The 22,751-nt window shown below is 49.7% G+C and overlaps 9 protein-coding genes across 9 annotated transcripts; 4 read left to right on the top strand and 5 right to left on the bottom strand.

The window, feature by feature from the left end:
* Positions 1-26: 26 nt before the first annotated feature.
* Positions 27-3,621, bottom strand: TRUGW13939_05472 (uncharacterized protein; the record flags this gene model as incomplete). The annotated part of the gene is made up of 6 exons (XM_035488635.1): positions 27-435; positions 488-1,038; positions 1,093-1,328; positions 1,809-2,397; positions 2,450-2,549; positions 2,606-3,621. Coding segments are annotated over 6 exons (2,901 nt in total), but the record flags the coding sequence as incomplete, so codon positions are not given.
* Positions 3,622-5,948: 2,327 nt separating this feature from the next.
* Positions 5,949-6,443, bottom strand: TRUGW13939_05471 (uncharacterized protein; the record flags this gene model as incomplete). Its single annotated transcript, XM_035488634.1, has 1 exon — positions 5,949-6,443. The coding sequence occupies one exon, from the start codon at positions 6,441-6,443 to the stop codon at positions 5,949-5,951; it is 495 nt and encodes a 164-aa protein (XP_035344527.1).
* Positions 6,444-7,232: 789 nt separating this feature from the next.
* Positions 7,233-9,235, top strand: TRUGW13939_05470 (uncharacterized protein; the record flags this gene model as incomplete). Its single annotated transcript, XM_035488633.1, has 6 exons — positions 7,233-7,397; positions 7,462-7,582; positions 7,633-7,746; positions 7,799-8,044; positions 8,100-8,849; positions 8,904-9,235. 6 exons carry the CDS (start codon positions 7,233-7,235, stop codon positions 9,233-9,235), a joined length of 1,728 nt encoding a protein of 575 aa, XP_035344526.1.
* A 511-nt stretch (positions 9,236-9,746) lies between these two features.
* On the top strand, positions 9,747-10,496 carry TRUGW13939_05469 (uncharacterized protein; the record flags this gene model as incomplete). Its single annotated transcript, XM_035488632.1, has 1 exon — positions 9,747-10,496. One exon carries the CDS (start codon positions 9,747-9,749, stop codon positions 10,494-10,496), a length of 750 nt encoding a protein of 249 aa, XP_035344525.1.
* A 729-nt stretch (positions 10,497-11,225) lies between these two features.
* Positions 11,226-14,779, bottom strand: TRUGW13939_05468 (uncharacterized protein; the record flags this gene model as incomplete). The annotated part of the gene is made up of 6 exons (XM_035488631.1): positions 11,226-11,608; positions 11,670-11,995; positions 12,061-13,539; positions 13,590-14,545; positions 14,602-14,622; positions 14,717-14,779. The coding sequence occupies 6 exons, from the start codon at positions 14,777-14,779 to the stop codon at positions 11,226-11,228; spliced, it is 3,228 nt and encodes a 1,075-aa protein (XP_035344524.1).
* A 430-nt stretch (positions 14,780-15,209) lies between these two features.
* Positions 15,210-15,806, bottom strand: TRUGW13939_05467 (uncharacterized protein; the record flags this gene model as incomplete). Its single annotated transcript, XM_035488630.1, has 2 exons — positions 15,210-15,703; positions 15,776-15,806. The coding sequence occupies 2 exons, from the start codon at positions 15,804-15,806 to the stop codon at positions 15,210-15,212; spliced, it is 525 nt and encodes a 174-aa protein (XP_035344523.1).
* Positions 15,807-17,922: 2,116 nt separating this feature from the next.
* On the top strand, positions 17,923-19,582 carry TRUGW13939_05466 (uncharacterized protein; the record flags this gene model as incomplete). The annotated part of the gene is made up of 5 exons (XM_035488629.1): positions 17,923-17,935; positions 17,994-18,038; positions 18,097-18,538; positions 18,597-19,060; positions 19,119-19,582. The coding sequence occupies 5 exons, from the start codon at positions 17,923-17,925 to the stop codon at positions 19,580-19,582; spliced, it is 1,428 nt and encodes a 475-aa protein (XP_035344522.1).
* Positions 19,583-19,906: 324 nt separating this feature from the next.
* On the top strand, positions 19,907-21,266 carry TRUGW13939_05465 (uncharacterized protein; the record flags this gene model as incomplete). The annotated part of the gene is made up of 3 exons (XM_035488628.1): positions 19,907-20,071; positions 20,193-21,053; positions 21,114-21,266. 3 exons carry the CDS (start codon positions 19,907-19,909, stop codon positions 21,264-21,266), a joined length of 1,179 nt encoding a protein of 392 aa, XP_035344521.1.
* Positions 21,267-22,131: 865 nt separating this feature from the next.
* TRUGW13939_05464 (uncharacterized protein) lies at positions 22,132-22,667 on the bottom strand (the record flags this gene model as incomplete). Its single annotated transcript, XM_035488627.1, has 3 exons — positions 22,132-22,423; positions 22,485-22,567; positions 22,629-22,667. The coding sequence occupies 3 exons, from the start codon at positions 22,665-22,667 to the stop codon at positions 22,132-22,134; spliced, it is 414 nt and encodes a 137-aa protein (XP_035344520.1).
* Positions 22,668-22,751: the final 84 nt, after the last annotated feature.

The raw sequence follows: 22,751 nt of genomic DNA, 5'->3' as shown, positions 1-22,751 counted from the left end.
ATAAAAATAAAAATATCAAAAAAAATTTACGCTCCCCGGTTCCAATTCACATTCACTGACCTCGGTCTCGCCCTCAAAAACAAATCCCCAGGCTGATACCGCGGACTGGACGACAGAGGATGAGCAGGAGGAGGCGCCACTCGATCCTCCGGCGTACCAGCCTGCTTGACCGCAATCTCTGCTGCGGCCGTAACACGCCTCCATTCGTCCAGAATAACTTCGATTTCCACGTTGGCGTCGGACACAATCGCGTCCATTTTGATGTCGTTGCGGTCGTATCCAAACGGGTCTTCGAGCTGCGAGCCGATGCCCTCAATGCCGTACAGAGTGAAAATTACCAGTGTTACGATGGGGATGGACCACCAGCTCAGCTCGTCGACCATGGCGAAGGGCAAGACACAGCCGAAGAGGGCTAGGACTTGCTTTTGGTGGATTCTAGAAATTCAGCATTGAGTAGAAGCAAAGAAGAGAAGAAGAGGAAGCTTACAAATGAGCAACAGGAATAGGCGTCATTTTTATAACCTCACAAGACCCAATCGCTTGCGTCAGGGTGCCCAGCTGAGCCTGCATTTGACTCGCCCCGGGGGCACTGAACCAGTCCCGCAGCACACCACGCTTGATAAAGGCGTCGACAAAAAATGTCAACTGGAACGGCAAACCCAGTCCATCCTGTTCGTGGCCCTCTAACCCTACAGGTAATAGACTCGCATACACTGGGTTGAAAACAGACTCCCCATCCTCGTCGATATCCTGCCCGATAACCCTGCCAGCCCAAGCCGCGCCCCATTCCGCACGCAAATGGTTCTTGACTGCATACGGAATAGCCATTAGGAAACGAATAGTGCGCTCGACGTCGTCTTTCTCGGCGGACGTGAGCGGCCGGTCGACCGTGTACGCATGAGTCAGGATCACGCGCACCAGGTTGCGGACCGAAGTGTGTACGGTCTGAATGCCGTTGCGGCCGTCCCAAAAGCGATTGTAGGATGTCTGGTTTCGGAAGACGAGAATCAAGCCCACGACGATGGACAGGGAGGGGATCTACCAAAAATCCAGTCAGTTAGAATACCCAACAGAGATCCTGCTAATTCGTACAATAGTGCTCGGCAGCCCGACGGTGTTAAACACATGACGGTCCAGCACGACCACCACCGCGGTAAAGACCGCATGGCAAAAGACAGGAATCAGAATGGCGCCGTGGATGGCGCCCTTGATGAAGCGGAACACCAGGGGCAGCCGCCGCGGCTTCTTGCGACTCGACAACATGAAGGGGTGCGTCCCTGCGCGAAAATGGTGGCGGTTGTTGGGGAAGCCGTGTCCCAGGTCTGGAGCTGTGGCCCCGGTGGGTGTCGTTGGCTCGCTGAAGCGCATGGTAATTCAAGCCAGCGTGACATGAACAACGATGAAGCTGTGAAGCAACAACATCAACAACGGAGTTGTTGGCGGAGATAACGCGGTGCGGGGAAGCTTGGCAGAACCCACAGCGGGCCGTAGTCGTTTTATCTTGAAGTTAACAGAACAGAGTACAAAAGTTAGTATCAATTGCATTCATTATATGCCACGACTACATGAAAATAAATCAAATGCAAATACACCTCGCTAGTCTGCAATGTGAAAACCGTAGATCAAGTCAACATTATGGAAAAAAATTAATGAAAATAAATATCAATCCGCCTTTCTCCTCTGGACACCACATGGCTATGCAAAATTCAAGACTGTCGAGAAATCATAAACCCCTCGTTCTTCACGAAGAGGGCATTTCTCATGCTCGTGGAAACAGCCAAAATCATTTCAAATACGCTGCTAGAAACGCCCTGTCCGGCCGTCCAGGGCCAGAGGGCCAGTGTCGTTTCTGGGCGTCATCGGGTTGTCTTCAAAGTTATCGGGAGCATAAGAATCTGGACTAGGCGGCCGTAACCGAAGCCCCGAGCTTGCTGGAATTGGTATGTTGGCAGATCGGCCTCTAGACTCGCTAGGGGTGCCAGTCTCGGCGGTGCTGTTGTTCCCGCTGTCGGGATTCTCGCCGTCCTGCATCGGCGTGCTCCTGTCTTCCAGGTCCATATTCTCCACGATGGCGGCAAGGTCATTGGCCTCTGCCGCATCTCTACTAGCCTGGCCCTGGCCTGGGCCCGATGGGTGCTGCTCTTCAGCCGTGGCAGAATCATCCTGGGTTGTCGTCGTGTCATTTCCATCCTCGGCGTCTGCTAGCTTTGACTCCAATTCGGTCTGGTTTTCTTCCTCGAGATCGACCGTATCATCTACTTCTGCATTCAAGTCCGTCCAGACACGACAGTTGGGACATTGAAACATGGGATAGTCGCGGGAGTGGATCAACCGGCTGATACACTTGTAATGCCAAACGTGTGCGCAAGCCGCCATGAAGAGACATTGATACGGTCGCTGTCGGGACTGTTAGCAGGTATCATAAAAATACAATGTTATATTAACTTACCAGGACAGACCCCAGGCAGATAGAGCATTCCCTACAGCCAGCAAAATCAGCGGCCGCCTTGCCTTTCCCCAGGTTGTTAATCAGGTTTTCGGTGTTTTTACTACAAAGAGTTAGTCCTGGCACCACTGATTTCTTTCTCTGCAAACACTGGCATACTTGAATTCATTTGGCCTTTGCTGCCACGTACGGTTGCATTCGATCCGGATGCGCACACAGCGGAAAATCATTTCCTCCCCCCCTCGAAAGTCGATTCCCAGTTGGACAACGTCGCCATCGCGCACAGCGTACAGCCGCGACGGTATGTTGGGCGGACTCAGGCGAATGCGGTTCAAAAAGGTGCCGGACGAGCTCCCGACATCTTTGATGTGCCACTGGCCGTTGGAGAAGGAGAACTCGCAGTGTTTCCGGCTGACGACCTTGGACTTGAAGCCCATGGGAGCGTCTGAGGGGTCGGTCGGATTGGCGATAGGCACGCCATCGCGCTCAGAGTACCGCCCGATCCGGATGATAGAGTCTTCCGACGGGATGGTGCGCGACATGGGCGGGAATTGCAGCGACGGTCGCGACGTGTGGTGCGGGTCCTGGTGCGAGAAGAAGCGGATGGTCTTGCTACTCATCTTGGGCCTGGTGGACGAGGCAAAATCGGCATCTGGGGTCAAGGACGACGACTCCTCTGGGGGAGAGGCTGAACCCGCCTGCTGGCCAGGGTCTCGCGGGGCGCCGGCGGGCATCGCAGACTCGGCGGTGGCGGGGGCGACGGGCGCATGCGATGAGGCGGACGATCCTGTCTGGTCTTGCAGATCACCCGAGTTCGTGCTGAGGCTGCCGGAGGAGCGAAGGTCGTGGGCAGCAGCGGTGAGCGTGGAGGTGACGTTATTGTTTGGAGGAGGTTGTTCGGGCTCGGGAGCGCTGGCGGAGGTGGAAAAATGAAAGGGCGACGAGAAGCCGACCACGCGGCTCAGGCTGTTGCGATTGCGTTTCTTGTTACTGTTGTTCTGGTTGTTGCTGCTGCTGCTGGGCGGAGAAGATGCGAGAGGTGCCGGAGGAGGAAGAGGAGGAGAAGACGATGCAGGAGGAGAAGAGGGGATGAGGTGGCTCTGGGTGTAGGTCCGCAACTGGCTGAGCCGCCGCAGTCGTCCCGTCCTGCTGGGCTCTGTCGCCATGGAATAGATCTAATTGTGTTTTGTAACTGTTGTTCTCTTTTTTTTTTGTTATTATTCCCGGGCGAGGGTTGATCGCGTTGCAGGTCCCTCTGCTGTGTTCCTTGTCTGTCTGTCGCTCCGTTCGGCGGGTTGCCCGAGATACTTGATTTCAAGGCCGATTTCAGCGAGACAGAGAGAGGGACAAGACACAGAATGAGACAAAAAAAAAAAAAAGGTACCCAGCCAGCCTCGTCTATGCACAGCGCGCAGAACAATGGGAGAGTGGGAAAAGACAGAAACGGCTGGGCGGGACGATGGAAAAAACACGAGGCTCGAGAGGCAAATTTCTCTTTTTGTTTCCTTTCTTCCTTGATATCGAACCAGTTAGCGAAGCAGACAACTAAACCCGTCTGAGTCTTAGCAGTACGCATTGCGTAGCTCTGGACCAGCACTAAACAGCAGCTAAAGTCCCGGTCGACGGATTAGGGGACTTGGCACTGACGGGGGCGCCGCTGACTTCTTATTCTTATGGCATAGTAATAATAACCGGCAGCTCTGTCACTATACAGTATAGACCGGTATGACTGGCTACTACAGAGTATAGACAGCCCTGTAGTCAGTCATATCAAAATAACACATTACTCGCGCTTACTACAAGTGACCAGTGTCTGCATGATCGCCCGCATGCAGGTCTCACGTGCACCTCTCATCTGCGGGGTTTGTTACTATTATTGGCACTTATTATTATTACTGCTGGTGTTGTTGGGATTGATCAATCACTGCCTTGCACGCTCGCCCGAGCCCACAAGGACATCAAAGACGTCGGCCTATTCTATACCGAAATTTGCCAGAGGAGCTTCAGGCACACTTCAACTTAGGCTGTAAATACTACAAATACGGTTAGAGGAACTCCTTTCCGCTTTTGGAACCTTTGGACGTGTGGTTTCTAGAGCTTGGGGTTTGAGAGCCTCAATCAGAGAAAAGCTGCTCTTTTTGCGAATCGTGGGGTTCGAACCACCCTCTTTTTTCAAGTATACATTTGCCCTGCCGTGACTGTTTTTGGAGGTGAGGTCTTTCTTTAATTAACCTGCCACTTGTGCCCTCACTAGCAAAGCAATAATCGCCACAGCAGTGAAGCGATTATTACTTGCAGCTACTTTCAAAAATAAAGCATTATTTTTGGGAATGAATCCCCATTGCAGGTTGAGAAGCCAATAATATCCCGATAGAGGGGTTGACGACGTACGGAGTGGATTCTACGCTGCCCACCAGCGTTTATGCGCCACTAAATAGGTACGTGCCCGAGAACAAGAAGTTGAAACATGACAAGTGAAACAAAAAATACAAATAAAAATTAAACCCATGTTTACAAGGTGGCCAGTAGACAAATACATATATATGATTGATAAAGACTGGATCCTAGATTTAGTATGGTCATATAAGTAATTTTTAATTCACTGTCAAACTATACAATACAATATATACTGTTTATTGTACCTTGTTATACCATCATGTTAAACAACGAGGCTTGTCTCCGGACCAGGTCACGTATTTTCAAACCGAAACCGTCGTCTTATATAGATCTTCTCGGTTGGTCGACCTACTGGCTGATGTGCCTGAGGCATAAGCGTGGGTATCTCTTCCCCGAGAAAGAATGACGTCCCGTTTCTTCTTTTCTCCGCAGCTTTCGTTGATTGAACGGCATGTCCTCTCTAATCTCCCCTATATGGGCGGACTTGGAGTAGGGAATATGCTCGAATTTTGGTCTTCTTGGCCTTCTTCAAGGCCCTGAAGATGACTGTATTCTACGAAGCAATTTTTGAAAGCAATACCTATTGTCGGTCTTGCACACCCTTTTTTCATCATTTCTTCGGCTTGACCGGCGGGCTGGAGAAGGAAGACGTATTCTATGGTCTTGATAAGCAATGTCTGGTTAATGTACTTATGATTCATAATCGAAACCCACTCTCTGTAGTAGATAGGTAGCAGCAGATCTTTTACAAGCTCCCTAATCGTTGGTAGATGTGCCTTGTTTACCGCAATTCTGTAAACTCCAATCCCAAGTCCCTCCTACGTGCAAAATCTGGTAAGCGTAGGTAACTAAGATGGAGGATGCTTCCATGTCTATCGGTGACTGATACGAATATGCTCTTGTCCCTACTCTGTGCAACCAATCCGTCCTGCTCAGCTGGGATGGAATTCGTTTCGTGATACACTCCAGGACGCGCTCGTCCAGAGTGCCCCTTCATAGCCACGATGTCTTACAGAAAACCCCCGGTATCGTCACATCAAAGCACTAAAAACGGTTCTATACAAGCCAACTGGCAAGGCGAACATCGCGGATGTGATGACGCGTGTCAAGGGAGGATAAGGAGAGCAAAGTCTGTCGATGAGGGAATGATACTGCATGCTGGGCTTGCAGCAAACGTACCCTCAAGCATCGTTGCAGCCTTGTCGATCGCCCTGTCCCCGTTTACGTGCTTCGCATATTCTCCTCGGTCGGGTCGCGAACTCGCAAGAAAGGATTCGCCTATAAACCTCCCGTCGCCTTTGCTGCATATGCGAGATTGTATGCATGGCGCAGCGTAGATACGAATTGCCCGACCGGTCCTACATAGAGCCGTGGGAGGCGCAGAGGATAGAGGATCTCGTCCGTCATACAAGCCATAGATCCATGCGCCGTCTGACATCTTATCAGTCGCCGGCAAGATCGAGTAGAACCCCACTCCTAACAAACCGATGCGTCTGACTGGCGACTCATCATGTGCGCCTTTTGCTGTGGCTATCTTAGCTCGGCGATGATCACGGGTACATACATGGCAGACGCTATTGCGGAACGCAGCATCGATCATCCTGGCTGAGACATGCGCAATACTCAGTAGTAAGTAGTACTAGCAGTAGGTTGTTGATAATCAGTCCATTAGTGAGTCATTGCCGAAAAGGGCTCAAGGCGCAGTTGAGCAGGCAGCAAAATACATCATCGTAGCTTGTGGCTGCTAGCTACAGATGCGGTGCTAGTTTCTATGGTGGGAATCGTAATCTGCACCTAGAAGGTATTCACAGACAGCAAGACGACTGGCAATAAACCAGAAAGCCCAAGGCAGTAATTGTTGTGCAAGGGCAAACTCGAGTTTGTTGTTGCAGTGAGTTCGGCAGGGTCGAAGCTAGTCGCGGCAATCACAAGAACATCACCTCTCTTTCTCCCTCTTCCCTTCTCCTCCTCTCCACCACCACCACCACTTCTACCGCCTCCTCTTCTCCCCTTCTTCTTCCTCCTCCTCCTCCTCCTCCTCCTCCTCTGCCTTACCACCACTTGATGGCTGGCCTGTCCCTATAATCTCCGTCACCTAGTCATCTCCATCGCTCAGCACGCTCTCCCGTTCCGCCTTATCAACTAGTCAAATCACGCGGTTACCCGTCCGACCAGGATAGCCAACATCAACCCTCATATTCATGCCTCCTGCCCGACTCGGTTTCCCCCGGTCGCATTCTGTCTCTGCTTCTACCGACTCCTCTCGCTCGGTAATGTTTCTCGCCTAGATAAATTATCGCTCCGTCAATTTTGATTCCTCCCGGGCGCGATCCTTCCTGACTGAGGCCTTGGGGTCCGGTAAAGGTCCAGTCCACAGCCTACATTCGCCATGGCAAACGCCTGCCTGGCTTGTTTGTCGACCATCGACCAGTGGTGCCATATTTCCGACTGTCTAGGCTCTCTGGGGGGTAACCCGAGGGATGGCATCTACGAAACCACCCTGCAAGATAGCGAGCGCGAGGCAGTAGCCGACCTTTTGCAGTACCTCGAAAACGTATGCAAGCTACCTATTTCACCTGCGAGAAGCTTATAGCTAACTAACTCGTGCTCTTCTTTAGCGCGCTGAGACCGACTTTTTCGCCGGCGAACCGCTTCGAGCCTTGAGCACCTTGGTATATTCCGACAATGTTGATTTGCAAAGGAGTGCTAGCTTGACGTTTGCCGAAATCACGGAGCGAGGTGTGTATCACCAGGTTTATGGTCAACCCAAAACTCACCATGTTATATAGATGTACGCGAGGTGGATCGAGATACTCTCGAGCCGATTCTTTCTCTGCTCCAAAGTCCAGATATCGAAGTTCAAAGAGCCGCAAGCGCAGCACTGGGGAATCTTGCTGTAAACAGTACGGCCTTCAATGTCTCGCATATTTCCACGCATAAACTGACTGGGTACAGCTGAAAACAAAGTGTTGATCGTCTCGCTGGGCGGTCTCAACCCATTGATCCGACAAATGATGTCGCCCAACGTCGAAGTACAGTGCAATGCCGTCGGATGCATTACAAACCTCGCGACCCACGAAGAAAACAAGTCGAAAATTGCTCGGTCTGGAGCCCTGGGCCCTCTCACGAGACTAGCCAAGTCCAAGGATATGCGTGTGCAACGGAATGCGACTGGTGCTCTTTTGAACATGACACACTCTGGTATATTTCGACTTCTGTCAGCCTCTATAGCTTTCGATTGTGCTAATTCAAACAGATGAGAACCGTCAAGAGCTGGTCAATGCTGGTGCCATCCCTGTGCTAGTCCAGCTGCTCTCGTCTCAAGATGTCGACGTGCAATATTACTGCACGACGGCCCTCAGCAACATCGCCGTTGATTCTGCTAATCGTAAACGGCTCGCACAGACCGAGTCACGCCTAGTCCAGTCTCTTGTCCAACTAATGGACTCGTCTACACCCAAAGTACAGTGCCAAGCAGCCCTTGCCCTCCGAAACCTGGCATCCGATGAAAAGTACCAGCTGGAAATTGTTCGTGCCAAAGGTCTCCCACCTCTTTTACGCCTTCTTCAGTCTTCATATCTCCCTCTCATTCTATCCGCCGTGGCCTGTATCCGAAACATCTCGATCCACCCCCTCAATGAATCACCGATCATTGACGCAGGCTTCCTGAAGCCCCTCGTCGATCTTCTTGGCTCTAAGGACAGTGAAGAGATCCAGTGCCACGCTATCTCGACTCTCCGTAACTTGGCGGCCAGCTCCGATCGGAACAAAGAGCTCGTTCTTCAAGCGGGGGCTGTCCAAAAATGCAAAGACCTTGTCCTAACCGTCCCTGTTATTGTCCAGTCTGAGATGACCGCTGCGATTGCCGTTCTCGCTCTCAGTGACGAATTAAAACCCCAGCTTCTCAGTCTCGGCGTTTTCGACGTATTGATTCCTCTTACAGCTTCGGATAGTATCGAAGTACAGGGCAACAGTGCCGCTGCTTTGGGGAACCTCTCTTCCAAGAGTAAGCTGAGCTCTATACTCTACAATTTGGTTATTTTCTAACAATGCTTAACAGTTGGGAATTATTCGATCTTCATCCGGGATTGGAAGGAGCCAGATGAAGGCATTCACGGATACCTCACTCGATTCCTTGATAGCGGCGACCCTACATTCCAACACATTGCTATCTGGACATTACTGCAGCTTCTGGAGTCGGACGATGAGGGTCTCGTTGAGCTGATTTCCAAATCGGACGATGTCGTCCAGCTCGTCAAGCGAATTTCCGATAGGAATATCGAGTCCGACGACGAGGAAGTGGATGAAGGCGAAGGCGAGGTTGTTGCGCTGGCACGACGATCTCTCGAAATCCTTGGCCAAGGACCAAAACAGACATTGGTCGAAGGGTAGCCCCGTTATCTATCTCGTTTCTTGCCGCTCCCTTTTTAAGAGCATTGTCTCTTGAGGGTTTGTGGATTACCTCCGAGCAACATTCATTCACCTTGTGTTTTATTCCGCCACTGCATTTGTTGATAGCGATCTTTTTTGACTGGTTTGAGTATTACAGGTTTTTCGTCTGGGCCTCCTGGCAGGCTATTTATTTTCTTTTTGTCAGTCTGCTGCATTGTGCGGGCATTGTGCTAGAACCGTTGTCGACATGTGACAATTGTAATAATGATGATACCTATATTTATACATTTGACAGATTTCAAATACATTATCTGCTCGGTATTTTTGCAGTAGATTGCCTTGTTAAAATGTAAGATATGTCTTGTAGTATTTCATGTACTGCGTGCGGGCTGGCAGCTCCATCTCCGATGCGCTAAAAAGAAATTCCGGCGGGAAGCTCAACCTTCGCCTTGACCAACACCTGCCCTACACCACACATCCTTCACATCTTTAATTCTGCAGATACAAAACCATGGAGAAATCACTACCCAAGCTTGCCGTACCAGGCCAACAGCTGGCATCCACAACCACGTATCTATCCGGCTCCGGCACACACGTCCACAACGGGCAGATTTGCGCCTCGATCGCTGGGCCCGTGTATATCGAGCAGTCTCACGCAAAACCCAAAACAAAGTCGATACTGAGTATTTCGCGGTCGGCAAATTCGCCGGCGAACAAGGGAGCTGTACCAGGGCAACAGCAACAACAACAAAAGGTCGCTGGTGCTGCAGCGACAACGACCAGCAAACCAAAATACAACACTCTTCCATCCGTCGACTCAATAGTGCTTGCCCGTGTTACTCGTGTACAGAAACGCCAAGTCACAGTGTCTATTCTCGTTGTACTAGACGATCAGACAGCCACCGCCAGCTCAGACAATGACAACATCGCAGCCATCTTGACCTCGGCCGCCAACCCGGAAAACCATAATACCTCTGACGAACTTCGTTTCCAAGCCCTGATTCGCAAAGAAGATGTGCGCGCTGTCGAAAAGGACCGCGTGGTGCTCGAAGACATGTTTCGCGTTGGAGACGTGGTACGCGGTAGTGTGATTTCACTTGGGGACCAGAGTTTTTACTATCTTACCACAGCGCGCAACGATCTCGGGGTTGTTATGGCGCGCAGTGAGGCGGGTAATATGATGTTTCCGGTTAGTTGGAAGGAAATGAGAGATCCCTTGACGGGTCTGGGTGAGACGAGGAAAGTCGCGAGACCGTTTTGAGACGGGGAACTGGGATTGAAGAGATTTTTTGAAAAAGAGATCAACCGAGAGCTTGGATTAAGCCATGAGATTTGACTCGTACTTCATCTTACTTCATCAGCGTGGTCTAGGACGATCCCGTCCAGTATTGATGAAATGGAAAGAGTCTTATATACGGCGCTCACTTCGACATGCCTATCGTGGAAGAAGAAGAAGAAGAAGAAGCATCAGAATGCTCCTCCGACAGAAGCTGATATTATTCCTCCAGGCAATATCTAATAGCAGCACACGGCCGCTATACTAAAGAGCTTCAAGGCCTACCAGCTTCGAGGGAGTTGTTTCTTTCGTCGATTACATACCTGCACAGTGATTAAAACTACAGCTAGGAATGCTCAATCTAGGTTATTAATCATTGCCTTTTTTTTTCTTTTTTTTTTCGTTTTGCCCACCAACCTCTTTAGTATACATGGTCTTGACCTTTCAATGTCAGCCTGTGTTTGTCAATAGAGGAATATTAAACCCGGTAGATACATATGTATCTATTTGGCCCTTGTTATCTTTGTTGTCTGGCTCGTGATTGTTATTCAGAGTCAGCTTGTGGACGAGGGAAACAAGACATTCGTAACGATGATTCTAAGTACTAAATAAAGAACACTTGAAAATGCTATATAGACTCAACAACCCAGTAATGCATATGTATATAACCCTTTTTTTATTTCTTCCCAACAAAATCCTCCCCAAAAAAAGATATCACTTCTTCAAAGTCTTCTGCTTCTCCGCATCCTTGACCAGTTTCTTCCCCGTCACAAAAAGCCCCTTTCTCGCACGCACCGCATCCATATACCGCTTCGCCACATTTTCTCGGTCTGCCAACTCGCCTAGATCTTCTAGTTCTTCTTCCGTGGCCGGAACCCAAAAGGGATCTTGTTCCAGAGCCTCAAAGCCAGCAAAGATGAGTTGCGGAGAAGCCGCGCCCGAGGTTCGCTTGCGGATCTCGTCGGAGAATCCAAAGGACTCGGCTACGGGGAGAAGCGAGAGAATGGTGTAGAAGGGGGTCCCTTCTTTCATGGTTTCGGAGAGGATGCGTCCGCGACGGCGTGTTATTACGCCGTATACGCGGCCGAGGACTTCGGCTGTTAGGTATGTGTTAGTTCTGCCATGTTTTGTTTTTTTCTTTCTGGGAAAGAGGCTTACTCGATGCTTGAATCTCACAACTATACATTGCAAGCAGGATGCGTGGGCTCCAGTCGAGAAACCCCTGGGATATGGAATCTCGCACAATGCGGATTGCCTCGCCGGTCAGCCGGCCAAAGTCAAGCGCGGTGTCGTCGTCGGCGTGCAGGGCGAGGTCTTCCAGCACCACGGCGATTCCCTGGACGGGCTCTTGGCAGAGGGGACCTTGTGCTGTTGCGAGCTGGAATGCGTAGTTTATTTTGTCGGACAAGTCTCGCACGGTGGCGGCTCGTCGGTCGAGATTGTTGTTGTTTTGAGCGTCTCTCTGTTGTTGCTCCTCGGAGAGGCTGGATGAGAATTCGGTTAGTCTTACTTGTATTAATAAAATTGCTTAACGAGTAATTGAACTTACAGCTTCTCGCTGGTGTTGGCCGGCGTGGCATCGATCAAGATATTCGGTCCTACTCTCCTCGGTCCAAACGCAATAATCTTGTCGACAATATCATTGAGCTCTTCACGTTTCGACTCGGCGAGGAGCTTGTGAAGATCCTTTTTAAAGTCCGCCAATGACAGAACGTTCCTCTCGAGAGACTCTGCATCTTCCACATCCCGGTTTTCAATGTTTTCCGCTGCCGCCCTATCATCCGATTGAATCCGTTTGAGAGTGCCTGCATTCTTAGACAGAAAATCCGTGACTTCTGATGGAAGAGGCAAAACTCTTAGTTTCATAGTCAGTTGCTTTGACGGCGACACAGTAAGAACTCCTCCGCGTCCCAGATCCGGAGTCTTTGGAGCAGCCATCTCGGCCGCGCTGACGATGCTTTCTCGATACGGCACAATGATTTCTCCGGCTTGGATCTCGCACCTCGCAAACCGCTCGCGCAGGTCCTTTAGACACCGTTCCAAGTGTAGTTCGCCTGCGGTGAGTATGACGTGTTCGCCGCTGGGTAGAACCTCGTATTGCGCACAAGGGTCGCTTTGCTCCAGCATTTTTAGGCCGGTCACCATCTTGTTCAGGTCTGCCGGGTTGACAGGCTCGAGGGCGACTCGGACGATAGGTGGGCTGGCCATGGTGACACCAGCCAAGTTGATGCTGCCTTCGAGCTGACTGCAAAGTGTACCTGTCTTCAGGATGTGCCCCGCAAGTCCCTCGATTCCAAACACCACCCCGGCAGGCACCGACTTGAGCGGTTCCAAACCTCGACCCATGAGTAGATACAGATTCGTCACCGTGACCTTTCGGGGCTCCGGAGCGGCATGGGGGCTGGCCGGGGAGAACTTGGGACTCAGAACATACAGCGAATCGCCCACAGTCAATGTGCCAGAATACAACCGAGCAAATCCAATCAAATGCTCTCTATCGATTTTTTCTTCCTCTTGCTGCGTGTCTTGGTCGTCCTCCAGGCTGGTGCTGGCAAGTGCAGATGTGACTCGACTGAACTCGTCCGCCTGTCCGTTTGCCTCGGCCTGAATCTTTGCAATTTCGTCTCGTTTCTTGCGCGCCAGTTCTCGGGCTTCGTCGGCTGTCAATGTTGCTCCAATTCGTTTTGTGTTCTTGGGGAGTTCGCTCTCGGGGATTGCAACCATTTTGCTGATATATGCCACAACGGGGTCTTCTAGGGATGTTTTGAAATTGACCATGGCGTCTTTGATCTTGTCGTCGGTAAACTCTGAGCCGGGAGAATCTGCGATCATCTCGGGCAGTCGAGTAATTTGGGCGGTTCGTGGACTCGGAAGATATTCCATTACGGACACCAACACTGCAGTGGACAAGGGCAGCCACGACGAGAAGAGCGCTGTCATGATATTCTTGGGGTCTCTTGATCGAAGGATATAAGGAGGGATGGTAATGTTCAATGACTTGGTAATCTTCTCTAGCAACGTTGGGTCCCTACTTCAAGTTAGCATATATATATCTCTCTCACGTTCCAATAATCATACCCCTTTCCCTTAGCTCCTCCTGTAGTAGCTTCATACGCAGCCCATACACTGTCCAGAACCAGTTGAACAAACATGGGTTTGAGCGCACGCCCCTTGAGATGCTTTGAGCCCAATACTCTTTTCGTCTTAGGGTCCAGGTAAAAATCTCCCCAGAGCACCTTTTCGAGAGCCGAGCGCTTGATACCCAGTTTCTTCTCGTATAGCCCTGCAAACTGTCGAATAGTAAAAGCCCAGCCATCGGTAGCACTGCAGAAGATAACGTTGTTCTTTTCCGGTGCAAAATACAGGTCCTCATCGTCGCGCTCCTCGAATACGTCATCGTCCAGCTCAGAGTGAGCTTGAGATTCGCTGCCGTCGGCATCTGAAGTCAACTTTTTGGCTTGTTCTTTATCCCGGGCAGCAGCAGCGTTGACGCGCTCTTCCATACGCTCGCGCCACAGCAGATCCTCCTCCATTCGCTCTCCCTGGTAAAAACTACCAATCACGGCATTAACCTGTTCGAGCAGCTTGCTCAGATGCGAGTAGGCCTCGGCGGGGCTCATCTTGAGCTCGGTCACCAGGCGGTCCATCTTGTTGATGACCAGCAGTGGCTTCAGTTTCTCGACCCATGTCTGCCGAAGCACGGTGACGGTCTGGCTGCACACTCCTTCAACAGCGTCGATTAAAACGAGGGCTCCATCACACAGCCGCGATGCAGTCGAGACCTCGCTGCTGAAATCAATATGCCCCGGTGAGTCAATCAGATTGATCAGATATTCCTTGGTCTCTGGCGCAACGTCTGGCGCAGGTCGTCGGAGCATGGAGAAGTAGAGCGATATAGCGGATGACTCCATGGTAATCCCACGAAGCTGCTCGTCTGGACGCGAGTCCAGGTAGCGGATTTTGCCCGCCAGCTTGGGCGAGATGATTCCATTTGTGGCGATAAGGCTGTCTGTGAGGGACGTCTTGCCATGATCCTGCGAGACAATCAGTTTTTTTCTTCTTCTTTCTTCCTCGCTCTTGGTCTACTCACAACGTGTGCTAAAATGCATATCTATTTTCTCAAAAGTCAGTAGCGTTCAAATACACATTTAAAAAATAAATAAAATGTTTTCATCCCTCGCGCGGGGTGGAGGGGTAGCTCGTACATTTCGGATATCGTCTGCGTTGCGCTGCAAACGCACCAGATCGTCGACATTGACCACAGGCATTCTCAATTAAAATAAGTATCACCGGCTCTTCCTGGTTGAATGCAGCCGGGGAATGATCCTTGCGCCTTGTCGAGATCGTTGCGGCGCAAAGGGTTGTCGATGGTAACTTATATCGACTTTTTTTTTTGTTCCTTGTCCCGCTTCAGAGGCAAACGGTTCACGCGTTACCAATAATGACTCTTATCCCGTCATGCAACGCGAACGCTGGACGTATCCTCAAACTGCTGGATTTCCACACGAGTTGCGTTTTATGACGAATGCTGTGTAATAAGTTGACGCTCGATTTCGATGGTGTCGTCTGGGATATGACTTCGGATTCTTACGATTACATCATAGTTTTTTTTTCTCTTTCGGTCTGGTCGCTAGTGATGACTGATTATAGTTACAGCTAGATATTGCTCGCATCGCTAACAGCGTGGTTATTTTTTGCTCACGCCTCATCGAATGAAAGCTTTACTTTCTTTTTCTTCGCCTTTGGTCTACGACTTGACGAACTGTCTTTGCGCGGGGCCTCTTCCTCAGCAGCTACTTCGTCGTCGTCCCCGCCGACCACTCTAGCCTGCTTTTTCCTCTTTTGACTGCCAATTTCAGCCATTTTCTCTTGGGCCATGGGTGCACCTGCAGTATTACTGGCTTGTGCTGAGCTCGCGTTGGTCGGTTCTTTCGATTCTCCGGATCCAGCGTCACCATCACCCTCTGCACCGGTAGTTTCCGGCTTGTCTTCGCTTCCCTTTAGCAGTGCCTCGTAATCCTTTTTTGTTATCGTGTCGTTCGTTTCTTCGTCAACGTAGGTCGGCGCATCGTCGTCTTCGTCGTCCTTGTTCTTGGGTTTGCGTGGGCGTTGCGCGGGATGCGCATGGCGATCTGAATCGACTCCGCCAGACTCACCGCGCATTTTTCGTAGAAAGGCAGGCTCCTGGCGGTCTGTAATGAGGGCTCGATGTCAGGCACAGCACTAAATGGAGAATACTAATTGGAGAATAGAGGGGCCCGTACCATAGCTGAGATTCTTCGAGTTGAATGCCATTGTTGGGCCGGAAAAGAATGTGGTTTGGATTAGAGCGGTGGTGAAAATGAGACAATGATTTGGCCAATATGGCAAGTCGTTCAATCACTCAAATCATGTTCTAATGTTTGACTTGATAAACGCTGAGGCTTCTGGTTGCGGAAATGTCGCTGGTCGTCGATGGGAAATAGCAGCGTCGGCGGCCTTTGAAAATCGGATATCGTCAATAAAACACGGAATAGAACGTCAAGAAATCAAGAAATAACAATAATACAGTCTTAAAGAAACCTGTGTAGGGTCAATGCAAGGTCATGATGCGTTGAGCAGCAAGAGCAGTTGTATGGCGCGCGGCAAGCGCCCAATCAGAGGAAGATCACCTGACCCGTCCCAGCTTAGTCAGATTGCGAAAATATTACGCTAAGCCGGAAGCGTCTGAGTCCCTGACTTTTATAGACGATCCGGGATCCCTATCCTGCCCTTGTCGATGGAAAACAGTCAATGGTATGATGTGTGAAATTTTGCCGCAGACGCACATAGATTGTCTTGCAGCTTATGAAACGGACAAATATAGGCTCGAATATTGCTTTATTGACATCCTCAACGATAACAACAGCGTTGAGAAGATCATTAACAGTAGCGCGGGATTCACCATTATTGATTAGCAAAGTCTTCCAGATCTACGAAGCCCCCGACGGATTTAATGCGATGTTGGAATAGAAACTTGACCTCAAACCCATTTTTCAAACAACTTGGGTTCAGTACATCGAGGAGTTATGCCATGAATCTATGTTGTTGGAGGGTAGAGACGTGGTCACATCTTCTGAGGATGTCAACGTAATGGCGAAAAGGAAGAGTAACTGGGATATATAGAGGAGGATGTGGTATGCAGCATGTTAACTGCTAACCAAAAAGCCTTTGGCTATTTGGTCAGTCCTTATTATCCAACAAGAGGTAAGCGAGGGAGGTTGAGGAGAGAGTGAAGATCCTTCTGTTTGTGGGCATAACACTGTATCCCCTTTTGGCCTAATGCATGCCCCTCGTCTGGCAACACAGAGCTTCACACGCAATCAACCACCTTCATGGATGCTTCAAGTACTCTGTAACCTGCAGTACTATCCCAGAGCATCGTCCTAGAGTGGTTCCCCAAAGTACTACCTTCCCATAGTATTATCCCAAAGTACTGTCCTCTAAACTACTGCCTAGAACTCTTCCAAAGTACTCTCCTATATAGGTTCACTGATCAGCTTGCTGAGGCTTTAACAACTTATTGTAGTTCTAGTATTAATACTTTTGTTCCCCACTCAGAGCCCCCCTAGCCCTAACCCAATCAGAACCTAGTCTCATGCAGTATTGACTTCAGCCTTGTAAGTCAGTCACCAGCCTCCAATAAATTTCATTAAAAGTCTTCTAGATATCCAAAACAGTATTCTGTAAAGAGCTGTCATTTCGACATTTTGACCAATCTACGTGCAAAAGTGGCCCATAGCAATGACGATATGCCCCCTACTCCTCTCGGCGAATAGGGAACAGCCCGAGCAGAAAAGCACTGGAAAAGATGAGCCAAAAGATCTCTTGAATGTGGCATTCGACGACCTCGATACAGATCACAAACGGTGGCTACCGAGCAATGAGGTCTCATCCGAGTAAGGTATTGAAAATGCCATCAAGGAGACGAAGGGGAAAGACACCTAATATCGAATGAGAGGACTACTCATTTGGAAGCGCGGTAGCGGTGAGATCAAAGTTCACGACATGGCTGAAAACATAATCAATTCAGCGTTGAATGCCCATGAAGTTATCAAAACTGTTGTATCGTTCGATGCAAGTGAACACGGTACATTCCGAGCTTACTGTTGAGAAATTCAGTGGAAAAATGTAGATAATCAACTATGATCGATGTTATTTTTCGACAAGGATAAAAAAGTTAGAAAAAAATAGAAAATTTATGATAATAAAATAGTAGAATTTACAATGGTCCACTTACGGCCTAGGAGACTAGGAGTGATGGCTTATCATGTGATCCGGGAGATAGATTAGGGCCGATCCGGTAAGGCCTACTGCTAAATTAGGCTCAAGCTGCAGCTTTGCTTCACGCCGCAAAGACATCCTCCCATCCCCCACGCGCGATTGTACAATCATGTTGTGTGCAAGTGAGTTGCTGTCTTCCTTTAATTGTGCATTGTTCGGTCGCTAATTCCTGTCTTTTAGTCTCGGGCGAAGCGCCGCAGGTGCCTGTCGTGTCCACAAAGAGTGGTATGTCTATCCCGTGAAAAAAAAGAGTCAATGAAAGAGACCTAATCGATCCCTCCAGGCAACGTGTTCGAAAAGAGGCTTATAGAAGGATATATTTCTGAAAATGGCAAGGATCCTGTCACTGGAGAGGAGTTGTCCACAGACGACTTGGTCGAATTGAAAAGTTCGCGCACCGTTCGACCTCGTCCGCCCACCCTCACCTCGATTCCTTCGCTTCTCGGTGTTTTTCAAGAGGAATGGGACGCGCTGGCCTTGGAAACGTATACTCTCCGCCAGTCTTTGGTTCAGACACGGCAAGAGCTGAGCACGGCCTTGTACCAGAACGATGCTGCCGTGCGAGTTATCGCCCGCCTGACTAAAGAGAGGGATGAGGCTCGCGATGCCCTCTCAAAGATCTCGGTTGGATCGGCTCGCGGCCCATCGGCTGGCGACGCTATGCAGGTTGACAGTGTTGGGCTTCCGGATTCGGTGGTCAGCAGAATCAACGAAACACAGGCTTCGTAAGTGCATCGATCGTAGTGATGGTTGTGTTCCGGACTATTTGGCTAATTTGAGTAGGCTTTCCAAGTCGAGAAGCAAGCGTCCGATTCCAGAGGGATGGGCTACGGGGGATTCGATTCAGTCATACCAGCCCGCAGCGAGCTCGGAACCTTTGTATCCTGGAGGAAAATCGCTTTCAGTCAACTCTACCGGAGACCTCGCGCTGGTCGGCGGTGTCGATGGGATCGCCGGTATCTATTCTATTGCGAAACAACAAGTTGTGCAAACCCTCAAGGCCGATGGACCAGTCACGGACGCAGTCTTTGCTGGCTCCAAGGCTGTTGTGGCTTCTGCGACCGGGTCTGTGAAATTCTTCGAGAATGGCGCCGAAACTGCCAGCTTTGCCTCTCATGCAGGCGAGGTCACTGCAGTCGCCGTCCACCCTACTGGCGACATCATTGGCTCCGTTGGTGTCGACAAGAGCTACGTGCTGTATGATGCAGCGACCTCGTCAGTTGTTGCGCAGGTCTACGGCAGTGCTGGTGAGTTTTACTTCGCTTGATATGCTATGTATCTTTGTTTTACTAACGGACCCGGCAGGTTTGCTCTCTGCCAAATTCCACCCTGATGGCCACTTGCTTGCTGTTGGTGGCGCGGACGGACAGATTCATGTGTACGACGTCAAGTCAGGCACTCCAGCGGCTACATTCCCCATGTCTGCGCCTGTTACCCAGGTCGAATTCTCCGAGAACGGCTACTTCATGGCCGCCGTCACAGAAAACTCAACCGACATCTCCATATGGGATCTGCGCAAATCCAAGATCCACAAGGTCCTACCGACCGGCACCCAGATCACGTCTCTTTCCTGGGACTACACGGGCCAGTTCCTTTTGAGTGGTGGGCCAAATGGACTGACCGTTCAGCAATACAACAAATCCGCAAAGGACTGGTCAGAGTCCCTTCGCAGTGCCGTGCCAGCCGTGGGAGTTGCTTGGGGGCACTTGGCACAAAGCGTCGTTACCGTGAATGGCGAGGGCGTAGTCTCTGTTCTGGCTCAATCATGATATCCAAGTCTGTACTTTTAGTCTGTTAGCTCTTAGTTGGTTGCTGGAGTGGTTCTTTTTTAGGATGCAGAGGGTGGAATTTGGATGGAATGAATTTGACATGTTTGTAATACAAAAGCAAAGCCATTAGGTCGTTCGTACTTGATACATTTTTATTCACAATAATACTCTCACATAAAATTCACAAAGTCATGGGCTGGTTTTTTTTTTTTCATTTTTTATGTGTTGTCTTTATCTGATGTATCGTCTTCAGTCCCCGCTTTTCAGACAGCCAACCAGCGTGGCACACCATAGTTGCCGTTGCGGCGGACTCGGCTTCATCCGATGCTTGTGAGAACTCTCTCCCTTTTCTCCCAATTCCTCGCCACTACCCAGCGTCTCATCACAATACCTTCGTTGCTGGGAATTTCTCCCGTCATCTGCGCCTGTGCCGCCTTTGCTATGAATCACGATTCCCAGGCGCAGTTCCTGCCTTCCAGGTCCCGCAAGGTATGTCCTGAACCCACAAGCCTGCGGGGCATACATGGCTCCTCATCTTGACTTCGTTCGCCTCCCTCGGTTTCTGGTTTTTTTTTTCACTAACAGCGCTGCCTATTTTTGCAACTCTCAGACTCCTCGTCGTGAAATGCCTCACCATAACCATCAAAGTCGTCCAGCATGGCGACAGTACGGGGAGTCATCGTCCAGCTCCGCGGCGGCTCCGCGCCATCATCCTCATCATCTCAGTCTACCAGTGCCACAACCACGCTATCAAGGAGATGGATATGATTTTCGGCGGCCCATAATGTCCACAACGACTTCTCCACCTCCACAGACAGAAGATGTCATTGATCTGACAAACGAACCGGATTCTCCTCCTTCACCACAACTCTCCCGTGCGCAGCCGTCTCGCACCCAGTCTCTTCACAGCCACCAGCCTCGCCGTCATCGACCGCCCAGATTTGGAAGGAATATAATGGCAGATGTTGTCGATCTGGAAGATGGGACCGACCATACAGTCGATATCGACCCTCCCAGTAGCCCAGAGGTGGAATTTCTACGGTCTACAGTGCGCGCGCCAACGCGCACCTCCGCTCCAAGGCGTCTGCTCGATGTCCTCACCCACGCCCAGACTAACTTTATGTCACCCACTGCTCAGCAAGCCTTTCGAGAGGAAATCGCCCTACGTGCTGGACGTATGAGTCGGCGACGAGTGATTCAACCAAGTTTGGAAGAATTCTTTCTCGCAGACAACTTGAATCCCAATATAGATCTTACGATAGATCTGGACTACCAGGCTCCTGCGTATACCATGCACGAGCCTACACCTCCGACTCCACCGCCATCATACAAGGCTCCAAGCCCAGCAACAGAGGGGTTCACGAGAACAGCCACCGACGATGACGTGGTGGTGTGTCCTAACTGCGATCATGAGTTGGGTACTGGTGAAGGTCTTGCACAGCAGATATGGGTTGCCAAACCATGTGGCCATGTAAGTACAAGAAAAGAGCCCTTACTTTTTTGTCACTTCTAACCAACACCCACCACTTAGGTTTACTGTGGCGACTGCACAAATTACCGCTCGAGCAAAAAGAGATCTACGCTAGCATCTCCTGCAAAGAGTAAGCCATTTTCAAAATGCAAAGTGGCCAGGTGCGAGAAGTCTGTCAGCCAACCTAAGTCTATGATCCAAATCTTTTTATGATCAAAATATATCTGTCTTGTTATGGCCATGGTTTTTACTTTTTAGCAAGGAAAGCGGCGTTTATTTCGGGTTGCATTTGCATTTGAATATAGAGCGGGTATTCTATATGTGTCTTTTGTTGTTTTTTTAGATACCCATATCTTTGACATAGTTTATCACATATAGCACAAGCACAAACATGAATTCAATGATACATAGATTGTGATCAAGTCATGATATATGCCAGATTGGGCGTGGACTAATTATTAGCTAAAGTGTTCCAACCGTGCTACACACCATCGCACACGAAGTGCAATATTGAGAGGTCCAATCCTCTCAAAGGATGGTATTTTTTTTCTTTTTCTTTTCTTTTCTTTGCTTGGTGTGTGCATGTCGGTGAGATTACCAACTCTCATCTTCATGCATATACTTTTGTCGTACTTTGACGACTAAGCACTGGTCCGGTCGTACAGCCTTACTGACCAGCTTGCAGGCTACCAGGCGCAGCAAATCAGGCCATCCTCAGAACGTTGCAATCCTCTTTATATAACCTCACTAACCGGCTTGCAGGCTTTTCAGGCGCGTCAAATCGACTTCGCTGCAGGCCAGTAGGTATGTTTTCTGTTGATGTTAACTTGGTCGATGTTGGTCGTAGACATTGCATACTTTTATTCAAGTGCTTAACGAACATTTGAAATATGCGAGTGTGATATATAATACATATAAACAAGCCAGTCCTAGAGCGAGGCTTTCTGGGGTAGACTAGGCACATCTAACCCTGAGATATCGAACAAAAAAAAAAAAAGAACAGCGAAAAAGAAAAAGAAAAAGAAGAAAACTCCGAATCTGCGCTGGAAGCAATCATAAAAATATTTCTCCCAAGATTTTAAACCATCTTGAGATCACCGTGGTACGGTGACCAGATACCACGAACACTTTCGTTCACACTAGTGACTGGTTTCCTCTGTTTCTTGAGTTTCTCGCCGCTGGATTGTTTGAAATATTCGACCTTGTCCATGATATCCTTGGGCTCGAAATTGCGCACACAGACTGCCTTGATTCCGCCATTGATGTAGTGTCCCTTGATGACGGGGTGTTGGTTGGGCCGTGGCGCAACGCGGAATTCGATCTGGGGATTGGCTCTGGCGAAATCGGGAAGCTGTTCTTTGAGGAAGGTCCTATTTTGTTGGCTGTCAGTTGATTTTGTATGTTGGGTTTCAGGAGGATAGTGAGCCGTACAGCATGCCTCGAGAGCTGCCACCATAATCACAGTATGAGAATTCTAGTCGCTTGCATTGCAGGATGAATGCACCAACCCCATTCTGTAGGAACAAGTTAGAAATCACAGAGTGTTGCATTCAAAGAATGTAAAAACATCCATACCTGGGCCTTGGTGATAGATTTGATCCCCCGCACAGTCATTGTCGCGATGTGTTGTCTATGGTTGACTTGTCGATGCTCTCTTTGCTTTGCCGGTTTTCTCGGGAAGTCATCGACGCTGGCATC

This window comes from Talaromyces rugulosus, chromosome III (assembly GCF_013368755.1).
Source record: "Talaromyces rugulosus chromosome III, complete sequence".
NCBI lineage: Eukaryota > Fungi > Ascomycota > Eurotiomycetes > Eurotiales > Trichocomaceae > Talaromyces > Talaromyces rugulosus.
Note: the sequence above shows the minus strand (reverse complement) of the source record. Positions and strands in the feature narration are given on the sequence as shown.